The following is a 13,845-nucleotide window of genomic DNA, read 5'->3' as shown; positions in this document are numbered from 1 at the left end:
TAGGTACCCCGTTTCTAGACTAATTAGAGAATTTTTAGATGGGTCTAAAAATATGTTCAATTTCCCACAAAAATGCAAAAAATCACATCTGCACCTGTAAATCTTGCATGCCACTTTCTCTTAATACTTCTATTGTTAAGGAATACACTTCTTTCATCCCCACGTGGTACCCTACTAAAGCGCAGTTAAAAACAAAAAATTGCATCTAAAATAGTACAGTAGAAGCAGAGTTCTTTAGGATAAGCCTTAATCCTCTCTCTCTCCCCCATGGGGGAAATTTCAAAAAATCCCTTTTTAGTGTGCATTCTCCTGGCATACCCTAACTGTGTACCAAATTTCAATTCCTAACCGTTTGGGCTCTGCACTTATTATCATCAACCCATCTCGATTATATATATATATATAGATATATAATATTCTGTATAATATCCACCTTTTAGTAAAACAGTAAAGGAGAGATCAGTAACATTCTAATTATGATAGTCAAGTTAGCTTTTTCTTAGATTTAAAATTCACAAGTCAGTTCATAAATCAAGTTTTGAACCTACTTACATCATCTAATTTCACAATGTAAGATCGCTATGAAATTAGGTTTAAAACTTATAATAATTCTATTACTTAAAAATTTGTAATCATTATCAGTCATTTCACTGTTAACAACAGCATGTACTTACGACTAAACAATTTCATTTCAATACTTTTAATTTTTTTCAAAATATTCTTGTAAATATTTTGCATTAACAAAAAAAATTTGGTAAAAATTTCCAGGAAAAAAAATTATTAAATTTACAAAATTTAAGAAATTCTTAAAGTAGACAATTCAAAAAATTTTTATCTTCTCACTTTGTCCTTTTACACGCACATGAGGAAAATAACAGTTCCAGTGTTTTTTTTAATTGTCCTGTCACCAGAGGAATTTTGTAATGTTTTACATATTGGGGTGGACAAGTAGCCTCAAATGAAAGGTCGACTCCACCATGAAACTGTTATTTTCTTCATGTGCGCGTAAAAGGACTGAGGCCCAAGCGATACTCAAGCTCACATGTTAAAAATATTGGATTGGCAACTAAGTGATTGTGGATTTTGTCAATAGGTGGCCTTAGCACATTTTTTTGCTTTGTCATTGTGTTCAAAGTGCCTAACCTATATTGTTTTCTTGTTGTTTGGACTTCCACCTTTTAATTTAGTAAAAAATTGTATCGATTAGTTATTTAGTTTCGTTTTTATCCCAATTTAAAAATAGAAGAACAAGACTTGCATTTCAGACATATTTTATTGTATTATTTCCGAAAAGGCAAGAACGCATCACAAGCACACAAGAAGTTATGTGCCGTATATGGGAATGAAGCCTTGAAAAAAAGGCAGTGTCAAAATTGGTTTGCCAAATTTCGTTCTGGTGATTTTTCACTGAAAAATGCTCAACAATCTGGCCGTCCAGTTGAAGTTAATGAGACCTATATAAAGGCCATTATCGATTCAGATCGTCTTAGCACAACGCATGAGATTGCAGAGAAGCTCAATGTATTGCATACATGCATTCAAAAAAAATTAAAACAGCTTGGCTATGTCAAGAAACTGGATTTATGGGTCCCTCATCAGCTTAAGGAAATTCATTTGACACAATGCATTAGCATCTGCAATTCGCTTCTGAAACGCAACAAAATTGATCCATTTCTGAAACGACTGATTACTAGGGACGAAAAGCGGATAGTTTATAGTTAATCGGAAAAGATCGTGGGTGATGCAAGATGAACCAGTCCAGACGACACCAAAAACTGAGATTCACCAAAAAAAGATTATGCTGTCAGTTTGGTGGGATTATAAAGAAATTCTGTACTTTGAACTTTTACCAAGAAACCAAACGATTAATTCAAACGTGTACGTTCAACAACTCGCCAAACTGAGCAATGCAGTTCAAGAAAAGCAGCCAGAATTGGCAAATCTTAAGGGTGTTGTTTTCCAGCATGATAATGCAAAGCCCCACACATCTTTGGTCACTCGCCAAAAATTATTGGAACTAGGTTGGGATGTGTTGTCACATCCACCATATAGCCCTAACCTTGCACCTTCAGATTACCATTTATTTCATTCCATGCAGAACTCCTTAAATGGTAAAATTTTTAATGACGCTGATGATGTAAAATCACATTTAATTCAGTTTTTTGCTGGCAAAAATCAGAAGTTTTATGAACATGAAATTATGACACTGTCTGAAAGATGGCAAAAGGTCATTGACAAAAATGGACAATACCTAATTGAATAAAGTTATATTTTTAAGCAAAAATTTTGAATTTTCCTTCTTATTTAAAATCCGCAATCACTTAGTTGTCAACCCAATATCATAAAAGTGTCAAATCAAGAGATCGGGCTTTGATTCTAATGCTCGTAAAAATTGGAAAAAAAACCTAAATAAAATCGGGAAATAATAAAATTATTAATTGAGAGAAAAAAAAAAATAAGTGCTTAAATAACCTTAAAAGGAGATTTTGCACTGAGATTGTGTGTCAGACTTATAAGAATTTGAAACAATTAAATACGCGCAGGAGTTTCAAGGTGTGATTAATTTCCCTTGATCAGGTTAAAACACAGTATTGAATTAAACCTTTGGTAGTCTGAAATAAATGGTCTGTTATCTGCCTAGATACAGGAAACCGACCAATCAAAAGCTAGAGATCTGGAGAAGAAAATCTTTAAAAACCTCAATCAAGGACAAAGACAGACTTTTCCCTGCCTCCTCTTGTGAAGTTAACTGGGCAGACTTCTCCCAGCCTCTGATAGTGACAACTACTGTCCAGACCTTCCCCAGTTTCCAACTACAGTCAACTGTCCAGACTTTTTCCTGTCTTCCTGATGTGGACATCATCCTGTTTGAACTTCAGGTTATCACCCTTTGTCACTGGACCTCACACCGTCAAAGCATTGACTGACTGCCCCGGAGCCAACGATTCAATAGTCCAGCGTCTTCAGAAGACAAGACACACTAGATTGTAAGACTTAGTATAAATAAATGGGTTTGTCACTGCAGCTATTTGCCTCGCTTTCCTTCACCCCCACATATGATAATCCTGACATTTTGTAATCTCCAATTCGGCAACCTCACATGACAAAGTGAAAAGATAAATTTTTTTTGTAATGTCTACACTAAGAATTTCTTAACTTTTGTAAATTTAATTTAAAAACTTATCTAAAGCAATGGTCATACACAGCAATTTTCAGCCACACAAGCAACTGCAACTGCTAACTAAATATCAAACTCAGCCTTTTTAAACATTTAACGAAACATCAAACACCTTCTATCGCTGCAACTGCATTGACATCATACATGTTTTGGCTAACCTTAAAGTCAAAAAAATGCATCCCTGGTCATGACATAGCTTGTGTGCTACTATTTTGGCTCAAGCAACTTATGGAAGTTGGAAGCAGTGTGTATGAAACAACATAATAAAACTGTTATTGAATTCACAGAACCAAAACATACTTTGTATTACATATTAACCTATGTTTTTGTACTAACTAAACCTATTAACAGTGAAATACATGTCCTTATCCATGGGACTGCAAATCTTTAATTTGCATTAATGCAGAATTCACATAAACCAATAATGTAATAAAGGGGTTTGACTGTATATACAAAGTCAAAATAGAAAAAAAAAAAACATTCGGAATAAGTATGGTTGGTATTTTATTTGAACTTACTTCAAATAAATAAATGTTTTTCAAATAAACTAAAATAATTTATAAATTTAAAAATAAAAAATTTTATGCTTAATAGTATTGCTTATATTTTATCTGTGGATCAAATTTATTTTGTTTTATATATATATAAAGTTTCATTTAATAAATTTTATATATTTACCAAAAAGTGAAATATATATAAACAAAATTGATATTTTATTCCTACCATACAAAATTCTGTTACCTGACATCCATTGAAGTTTACATTTATAATCCTCTGAGGACAGTTCAATGGTTTTTCCTTCAGTTGTTATCGTAAACCTATAATTTTTGTTCCCTTGAAGATCAGATACAACCTTGACAAATAAAAACAATATTTATAAATTTCATAAAAATTATTTCTAAACAATTTTCATCTATTTGATTCAATTAAGTTTTTCATTACATATTTTGAAAATAGAGGAAAATACAGTCAAACCTGTCTACTATGGAACCTCAAGGGACCAAACAACTCTTCCATAGTAGACAGGTTTTCACTATATATAGGTTACCTACTATAGGTATCCCTTAATTAATGCGATAAATAAATTTCTCTGTTACCACGTATATCAAAATGGTGTTAATCAAATACAGTGATACCTTGGTATTTGACTAAACAATCACCACTCGCTATAACAGATTTTCAGTTAATAACAAATATTTTTATTTTAACTTTAATTTTTTCATTCATCAGTAAAAAAGTTCTCAGGGATAAAAATTAGTAACCAGTTTAAAAATAAAATATGGTTTATTAAATATTAGAGTAATAATTTTATGGTATATTCAATGTTCTTAAAAATTATCATTCACAAATTTGTCAACTGCAAGACTTTAAGTTCATTAACTATTACAAATGGCAAGTTAAATTGTTTATATCAAGTTAAGAAAATGATTAAAAAATCAAGAGTAAACAACAAAACAAATATTGTCATCAGTATAATTCAAATTACTATTCTTTAAATATAAGAAAAAAAAATTTGTACCTCAACTTTAGTTTCAGGATTAATATTAATCTCTCCTCGTTTATCACTTTCATCCCTACTTGAATACCAACTTAGTCGATAAGGTTGTAATACATACCAATATTCCCACCAGCCACCTAATTTTGTAACTCGTTTCTTTAATATACCCTAAACAAAAAATTTCAAAAAACATTTAATATCTAAACAAAACATCAAATTTATAAAAATATTATTATATTAATTACCTTTTTTAATACATCTAAAATAATACTATCATAAATTTCTTTAGTTGCTTCAATGATTCCTTGTCTTTCAATATTGAGAGTAATCTGCGTTTCAACTAAAGTTAAAAATACAGGGAATTTAATAAATGAAAACACACAAATGACTTGTTCAAATTCTGATGGATTCCATTCTTGACCCAATTCCTGAGTTAATAATTGTATTATATATTTCACTTCTTCTGCATCAATAGCAACTGTTAATGATTCTTCAACAGGTTTTAATTCACCCAACAAACAAAAAATGCGAAACAGATGAAAAACACAAGTATCTGGAAATGCAACATAATCCCTCATCAAATAATTTTGTTTACATACTAACCAACAAACTTCTTCTATTTGATCCCAATATTTCCTTATGTCATTTGAAGATAAGTCATTTACTGGTAATTCAATATTAAGGTAATATATATAATCTTCAAAACTGAGATATGGAGTACTATGATGATCTTGTAAACTTTTTTCAACACCATGACAATGTAATAATGTTCCTAAACTTGCAGTAAGCACCTAAAATTTTAAATAATGAAATATTATTAAACTTAATATTAATAAACAGAATTAAAATTTATTTTACAAATAAATCAATGAAGAAAACAACATTGCAATACAAGTTTTTTGAAAAATTTTTACTGGTAACAAGCAATTATTTTATTGTGACATTAAAAATTGCAGCCTGGCATTGTGAACATATTTTTAATTTCCTTCTTAATTTGAAACAGTGTGTGTCTTTCTATTTGGTTTATATCACACAATGAAATGTAGCAATATCGACACAAGGGCTTTCTTTACATCCTTCTTTAATCCATTTTTTTATTTGCCGACACACGTTTCGGGCATTTGCCCTTCTGTCGGCTTTTCCAAAAAATTTTTATCTAACACCAAAAAATGGAAAAGCCAACAGAAGACGGGAAAATGCCCAAAACACGTCTAGGCAAATAAGAGAATGAATTAAAAAAGGATCTAAAGAAAAGCCTTGTGTTGATTATGCTACACTTCTTTATGTGATATAAACCAAATATTTTTAATTTATTTAAAACTAGCTGACCCGGTCACGCATTGTTGTGGCTCAAAATGTATCTATTATAAATGTATAACTCTTCCCCGTGAGGGGAATTTCAAAAAATCCCTTCTTAGTGTACATTCTCTTGACGAACCCTATTAAAACGCAATCAAAAACGCATCTAAAATAGTATAATAAAAGCTGAGTTCTTCACAGTAAGCCTTAATCCTGTCCCTCTCTCCCCTGGGGAATATCAAAAAATCCCTTTTTAGTGTATATTCTGTTGACGTACCCTATTAAAACGCAATCAAACACGCAAAAAACTGCATGTAAAATAGTATAATAGAAGTTGAGTTCTTCACGGTAAGCCTTAATCCCGTCCATCTCCCCCCAGTAGGGGGAATTTTGACATGTATATTATATAAAAACACATGCGTATTCAAATGTTGTGTCAAAATTTCAAAAGAATTGGTAGGAACAAACAAACGTTATATTTTATTTATATAGATAGATAGAAAATGATCTGCTTTAGTCCATTCTCACAGAAAAGCAAACTTAGGTCGTTCGGAAGTTAGCGCCATCTGTTGGACATAAAAGCCTTAATCCATATATAAATATATTTTTGAAAGGGGGGAAATGGTGGTCTTCACATATGCCAGAAACCTTCGCAGGAGTGTATTAAACAACTTCCCAAAGTTTCATGGCAATCGGATAAATGGTGTGATAATGCATGAAGGATAAACACACACACAGACAGACAGACATACATTCGTTTTCATATATATAGATATATGCTCTCCATCTCAAATTAGTAGTGTTTTGCCCCTGTATATTATACTTTTTCTTTAACAATAGAGTTGTGCTGAAATAATATTATTATATACACAAATAAAGGGACGAAAGCGTATATAATTATATTCTTTCGTTTATATTATGCATACATATGTTAGCAACATGTATGCATCCATGGCAATGCACGCACACAATGGTTTTATATGCAAGATTGGAAATATTCCAAGTTTTTAAATCATAGCACATAACTGTTCTTAGAATCTCAGTACAGTAATACCTCGACTTACGCGATTTTTAAATCTCAACGATTTGTCTTTTGTTTGAGCGCCACACAACCACACAACCCTGATTACTCCCTCCCCAAACTATCGTCCAGCTTACATGTTCGGACGTGTCGTGCGGAATCGACGCATAGCTACAATTTATTTTGTCTTATTTATTTCTGTGTTTGTTATATCTATGGAGACTTGAGACTCTACTAGGTCATCCAAACAAAGTAGAACTGATTCTTCTGCATCAAACAAGAAAAGAAAAACTTTATCTTTGGAATGTAGGGTTAACATTATTAAAGACTTCGATACAAAAATGAAAATTTGTGAATTGGCAAAACTTGATCCTTTAGACCCAGTTCAATCAGATGATCGAATGACTGTTGGAAACTCGACAGAAGACCTGTTTAATTAAAAAGAGGTTACAAATTTTAGAAAATATAGACTCCAACGAAGAGCGCATTTCTTCTACAAAACGAGAAATAAAAAAATTATTAGCATGCTACGAGGAAATTTTGCGGGAGAAAAAAATCTTTGAGCCGTCAGACGAATTTGTTAGATTTTAGGAAGCCTTCTATAACAAAATAACTTCGATTTACAATTTTAATAGTATAATTTGTTATACATATGTATTATCTAATATTTTATTGAACATTTTTTTCTAAATTTTTGTTTTCTTTAGTCTCCGGCCCCAATTAAAAATAATTTGTATGTATTTATATGCGAAGTTATATCCCCACTTACGTGAATTCGACTTACGCGGTTATCGTTTGGTCCCACCTATTGCGTAAGTTCGGGGTATTACTGTATTTGTAAACCTGATGAAGACTGAATACTAAGGTCGAAACATTTGTTATTTCACTTAAATATCTTTACTGGACAATCAAAGGTTTTAGTGAATCATTTGTATATTTTCTCAAATCATTCCTCATGCTATCCTTCCTTGACATTCCATCTCTGCCACCTCCATCTTTCTTGGGCTCTTGTGATTGCTCATGTCTCAGCCCCATATAACACTGCAGGTCTAACAGCCAATTTGTACAATTTACTTTTCAGCTTGCAGCTAACTTTCTTGTCACATAACACATTGCTCAGCTTCCTCCAGTTCATCCATCCACATTGAATTCTATGCTGCACTTCTGAGTTCAATCCTCCCCTCATCTAGATATAGACCCCAAGATACTTAAAACTCAAAACCAAAGGAAGCAGCACATTTTGGATTTTTATATTGCACTCATCCCTGCCATTCAGAGTCATGTAAGCTGTCTGCTAATCCTCATGCCCCTTTCCTCCAATCTTCCAGTTTCATCTCAGCCTTGGTTTGGGAAGGTTCACACAGCACAATATCATCTGCAAACAGCATACTCCACAAAGCCTCACACTTCACATCACACACCAACACATCCATTATCAGGTCAAACAGATAAGGGCTAAGGGCCAATCCCTGATGTAAACCAACCTTAACAGAGAACCCTTCTGTAGTGCCCATGCTACTCTTAATTTGAGTCTCTGCTCCCTCGTACATTTCCTTGACAAACCTAACATATTTCTCTGGAACATTCTTTTCCCTCAAACATCTCCATGTCTCTTGCCTTGGTATCCTATCATATGCCTTTTCCAGATATATGAACACCATGTGCAAATCTTTCTGCATTCCCCTCTGCCCTTCCATTAGCCGTTTCAAAGCAAAGATAGCAACAGTCAAACAGATAAGGGAAGGGAAGGGAAGGTCGGGAAGGGTATCCCTTTCCGACATAACACCAAACTGTTCCTCTCCAATCTCAGATTCCTGTCTAATCCTTCTTTTGACAATTTTCTCCCAAATCTTCATAGTATGGGACAATAACTTAATACCTCTGTAGTTTCCACAATCCTATACATCCCCGTTACCTTTAAAGACTGGCACAAGAATATTCTTCTTCCATTCATCTGGAATCTTCTCCTGCTGCCAGTTTCTTCATAAGGTTCCAGAGGATATCAAACCCTCCTTACTCAAACCTTTCCAAGAAATTTTTGCACTTATAATGTAAAACAAAATCAATCAACATTAGTTTACATAGCATGAGGAGTTTCAAAACATTACTTGGAACATTTATTAATGAGTAATAATGACAAATAAGTAGAATTCCATTGATAGAAATATAAAGTTACACCAGAAATGAAAACTTAATCTTCTAAAGATCAAATATCTTCTAAATAATAATCTTAATAATACATAATAATCTCAATAATCTTCTAAAGATTTAAATTATTTTACTGTACTTTGAAATAAATGAAATTTAAGAATTTATAATCCTAAAATTGATAATTAATAAATTCTGAATTAATTCAAGGGAAGTAACATAATAGATTAATAATATTTAGAAGAATGTGACTAATCTTTTATCAGTTGTAATGATTATTCAATGTATCACAAACTGACATTTCATGACAATGAATATTAAGATTGATTTCTGCTTTTTCATTGTATTGAAAGTGACTAAAATAATATTTGTTAGAATATTTAATAAAAAACAATGATTTAGTAGTATCAGGTCAGTCCATAAATTCATGCACATTAATAGTTAAAATAAAAAAACTAAAATTGTAGTATTAAATTTAATATTAAAATTTATCTTAATCCAAGATGTGCTTGCCATCATTTTCCACTACATTGCACAATCTTGAAAGTAACTTTTGAATTCCATTTTCATCAAAAATTTTTGTTTAAAATCAAAATATTCATCAACTGCATTTTCCAATACTATTTTTGTTAAAAAATTTTTTTTCCTTTTAAGTAGTTCTGTAATCACCAGAATAAACAATAGTCACTTGGTGCCAAGTCTAGTGAATATGGTGAGTGTGGCAAAATTTCCCAGTTTTTTGAGGATTGGTTTTGCAGTGTGCAGTCTAGTATTGTCATGTTGCAATAAAACATTCTTTTTATTGATTAGGAATGGCCATTTTTCTTATAATTTTTCATGTATGTTCAAATTGTTGGCAATATATTGCAGCAGAAATTGTTTGGCTTGTTTCCAACAGTTCACATGACATTTTCCACCAAGAAAATAAAAAAAAAATTAAATTAAATAAATAATAATAATAAAATAAATTTTTATCAAACAATGAGACCAGCCAATTAATTGTCTCGTATACAATATTTTATACCCCTTAGGAAAATACTGTAAGTCTACGGTAAAATAAATTTCGTTTTCCCACGGTTAAACTTCATGGCTAATTGCTGTTGTGATTAACCATTTTCACTTTTTCTGATAACTTTAATCCGATCTTCGAACGACAGCACTTCACGTCTTTCATTTTTCGGACAATTTTGAACAAACTGAAACGAATTTCCTTTGTTGCTAGACTAATTCATTAACATCTGCACCTAATTTCAAGGGCGAGAAAAGTGCCCGAGATGGGTTCGAACAAGAGTTTAGATTAATTCATTATATTAGGAGGGGGAAAAGTTGAGATAGGTGCAAACAATAATTTAGACATGGAAGTGGTCGCTTATTACAGTTGTTGTATGTTGTTTCGGTACAAAAATCAATGCCCACAGTCGTATTACACAGGTGGTTTAATACAGGTAACTTAAATGAAGACTATGTATAAACTATTCCATGCCAGAAATTTTTACCTGTTTTGACAGATGCCCGTCGAATGCAGGTGGTCGCCTAAGCAGTTTTTACTATATATATAAAAATCCAGCAATGCCATCTGTTATAAAAAATTTTTAAATAAAACCTTGTATTATTATTAATTATTATAAAATGGCAAAAAGCTTTAATTTTGAGGATAAAGATGGGTTTTATAAAAAATTGTAAATGCTAGTAACAAGTAAAATCTTCAAGTTCAACCACACTTGAGATATGACACATGACCTCTCTATCTCCCCATCCCCTTGACCTTTAACCACTAAAATTTAGTAGCATTAATGCCCCCAATACACAAACCTCCCTGCAAAATTTCAGAAATTTCTGACAAAATGCACAGGAATTATTAAGTTTCAAAGTGAGTGAACAAAATCACGCCAATCCACACAGAAAAAACCCCCTTTTTTCATTTCTTGAAGTTTTAAGGTTCAAAAACAAAAATCTTGATTGTTTATTGTTTGATCAAACTTTCCTTGTTATAAAACCAAAAAAAAGTTTTACATTCCTGGCTATATATATATATATATATATATATATATATAAACAGCCAGGAATGTAAAAATAAAATGGATAAAAAAAATAATTAAATCAAGTTTGGTTTTACTTCTCCATGCCACTATTAATCTTTTATAAAATTATTCTAAAATGATGTATGAAATTTATCAGTTACCAGAACTTTCATAAATTCATTAATTACTAAACATATAGAATGATAGTTTTCAAGTCAAATTATATGGATTCCATTCTCTTATATTAATGAAAAACAAACAGTCATTATGAATTATACTAATAATTGAATGACAAAGAAAAATTAACTACTAAACTAGAACTTGGGCTAATTAATTGCATAGATATTACATAATTTGGACTAAAAGAATAAATGATTAAGAAATAAATGAAAAATGCAGCCATCTTGCATTATATGTAATAATTAGGAAAAAAAATTTAGATATTCTGAAAGAAATAGTCTGGACAAATAATCTTTTTGAGTAAATATAATATTGTGTAAAGTTTATTTGCACGATTTCTTATTTAAAAGAAAATACAATGACACGATCAACTTCATTTTTTTATTTCATTTCACTGATATGAAGTGGAAAAAAATACAAACTCTTATTAATAATTATAAATTTTTTTCAGGATTAGTAAATTCATTTGACAAACTATTGCTACAGTAAAATAAATTTAGCACCATTATAATAGAGCATCAATTAGTCAAAATAATTGGAACAATTTCAGATAACCAGTTGTTTGGGTAATCAATGACACTTGGTAGGGAAAAAATTTAAAAAAAACATGTACATTAAATGAAGTAAAACTATTAAATTTATTTCTAGTTCTGAATCATCTTTGAAGGAGAAAAACCTCCAAAATTTAAACTGACCCAGGAAGTAGAAAGCAGACAAAAATTACCAATAAAAAAAGAGATGAGAGTCCATCTCTCCAACAGTAATATACAACTCATCAAACCATGATGATATACAATAATAATGCAAGTTTAAGACAATTTATTAAAAACGAGCAATAGGTCTAGTCTTTCATTGCAATCTACAAGACAATAAAATTAAACTTTCAAAAGTATTTTTTGCTTTGAATTCAATGTTAAATAAAGTACAATATGTAAAAATTATTTATTACAGTCCTTTCTTTTTTAAAAGAATTCACTTACTTTGTTTTACATAATTTTTTTTCTTTTTAACTCTGCTAAATCTGATTTGCTTGATCACCATGAAAGTTAAAGAAATGCATCCTAAAGCATATTTTTTTTTTTAAACTATGACAATGTTGTTTTTAGGCATTAAATGCTTCACTGTACTTAGACACCAATGCATTAAAAATCTGATTCATTAATCATTATGGAGTCCAAAATGGTTGCAAATTATAAACTTTTATAAAGTTTAAAGAATAAAATAATGAAGTTTTTAATAAAAGTCAAAAGGAGGACCTGGAATATATGTCAACATATTTCCATGCAACTCATTGAACCATGATGATATACACTTAGTCATTGTTCTGAATCATCTTTGAAGGAGAAAAACCTCCAAAATTTAAACTGAGCCAGGAAGTAGAAAGCAGATAAAAATTACCAATAAAAAAGAGAGATGAGAGTCCATCTGTCCAACAGTAATATCTCTTTGGTTTGTATAAACGGACATTCATTGAGGTCACCAAATAATCTGCTTTTAGATGGTCTGCCCAAGTGCCTGCTCAATTCTAAAAATGTTCCACTTTTTTTTATAACGGCACTATTACAATCCGAAACATGTAAAAAGGCTTCAAACCAACACAAATGTGGAAATATATGCATGTCATCTCCAGCATTCCACCAGTTATAACAGTATCTGGTTGAATGCTGGAGATGACTTGCATAAACTGATTGTTATTAATAAATTTTCAAAAGTCAGCAATACAGTTATTAATTTATTGAGAAGCAACATTACATTAATAATTAAGATACAATAAATCAGATATGGCAGAGTTGGATCAACATTAGTGTTGCCACCTGTCCAGTTTTTAATTCATTGTCCGAGTTAACTATTAATTTTTTCCAGGATTTTGTAAAAATTGTGAAATTAAGATGAAACAAAGTACTAGCAAGCAAATATTTTTATAAATTTACTTTATTTTAACAGCGAAAGACTTCACGCTCCCACCGAAACTTAATTTGCTATCTTATGCCGACGTATGTTGCAACCTGTCAGCTTTAGAGCTGAGAAGCAAAAAAAGGTCAAGTTATTTAATTTCTTAATTTAAGTTGCTCCTACACAAGCCCCTAACTGGTTTAGAACTGGCATGCACATAATTCTTCACATAGTAGTAAAATAACATTGCACATGCGTCAGGACTTCTGTTCAAACGAACCTGACCTGCCATCTGGGTCAGCAATCTTGAAATTTTAAAATAGTGTAAGAAAGGACACAATAATCTCTAACTTTCAATTAAAAAGGCAGGTTATATATTCACAAAATATAAAATACAGAAGAAACTAAAACATCTTTACTTCCATACTGACCAATCTCCAGGAACGAAAACAGTCTTTCCAGAGACGACCTTTATTAGAAGCTATGCCTCTGCAATATTATGTAAAGCAGTTTTAAAAGTAACAGTTTTAAGGAAGCAAAGACATTTTAGTTTCTTCTGTATTTTATACTTTGTGAATATACTATCTGCCTTTTTAATTGAAATTAT

General features: G+C 31.2%; 1 protein-coding gene across 1 annotated transcript in view; it reads right to left on the bottom strand.

The window, feature by feature from the left end:
* Positions 1 to 13,845, bottom strand: part of LOC136975311 (switch-associated protein 70-like) — a 30,107-nt gene that overhangs the window by 12,863 nt on the left and 3,399 nt on the right. Inside the window, exons 2-4 of the mRNA XM_067270365.1 lie at positions 4,922 to 5,467; positions 4,698 to 4,844; positions 3,920 to 4,031 (exon numbers count right to left, since the gene is read on the bottom strand). Coding sequence (XP_067126466.1) covers positions 3,920 to 4,031; positions 4,698 to 4,844; positions 4,922 to 5,467 — 805 coding nt within the window. The remainder of the gene's footprint in view (positions 1 to 3,919; positions 4,032 to 4,697; positions 4,845 to 4,921; positions 5,468 to 13,845) is intronic.

The sequence above is a fragment of the Centruroides vittatus genome, unplaced genomic scaffold, assembly GCF_030686945.1.
Source record: "Centruroides vittatus isolate TY-2023 unplaced genomic scaffold, ASM3068694v2 contig_370, whole genome shotgun sequence".
In the NCBI taxonomy this organism is placed as follows: Eukaryota; Metazoa; Arthropoda; class Arachnida; order Scorpiones; family Buthidae; genus Centruroides; species Centruroides vittatus.
The sequence above is the reverse complement of the archived record's forward strand: the minus strand, read 5'-3'. Positions and strand labels throughout refer to the sequence as shown.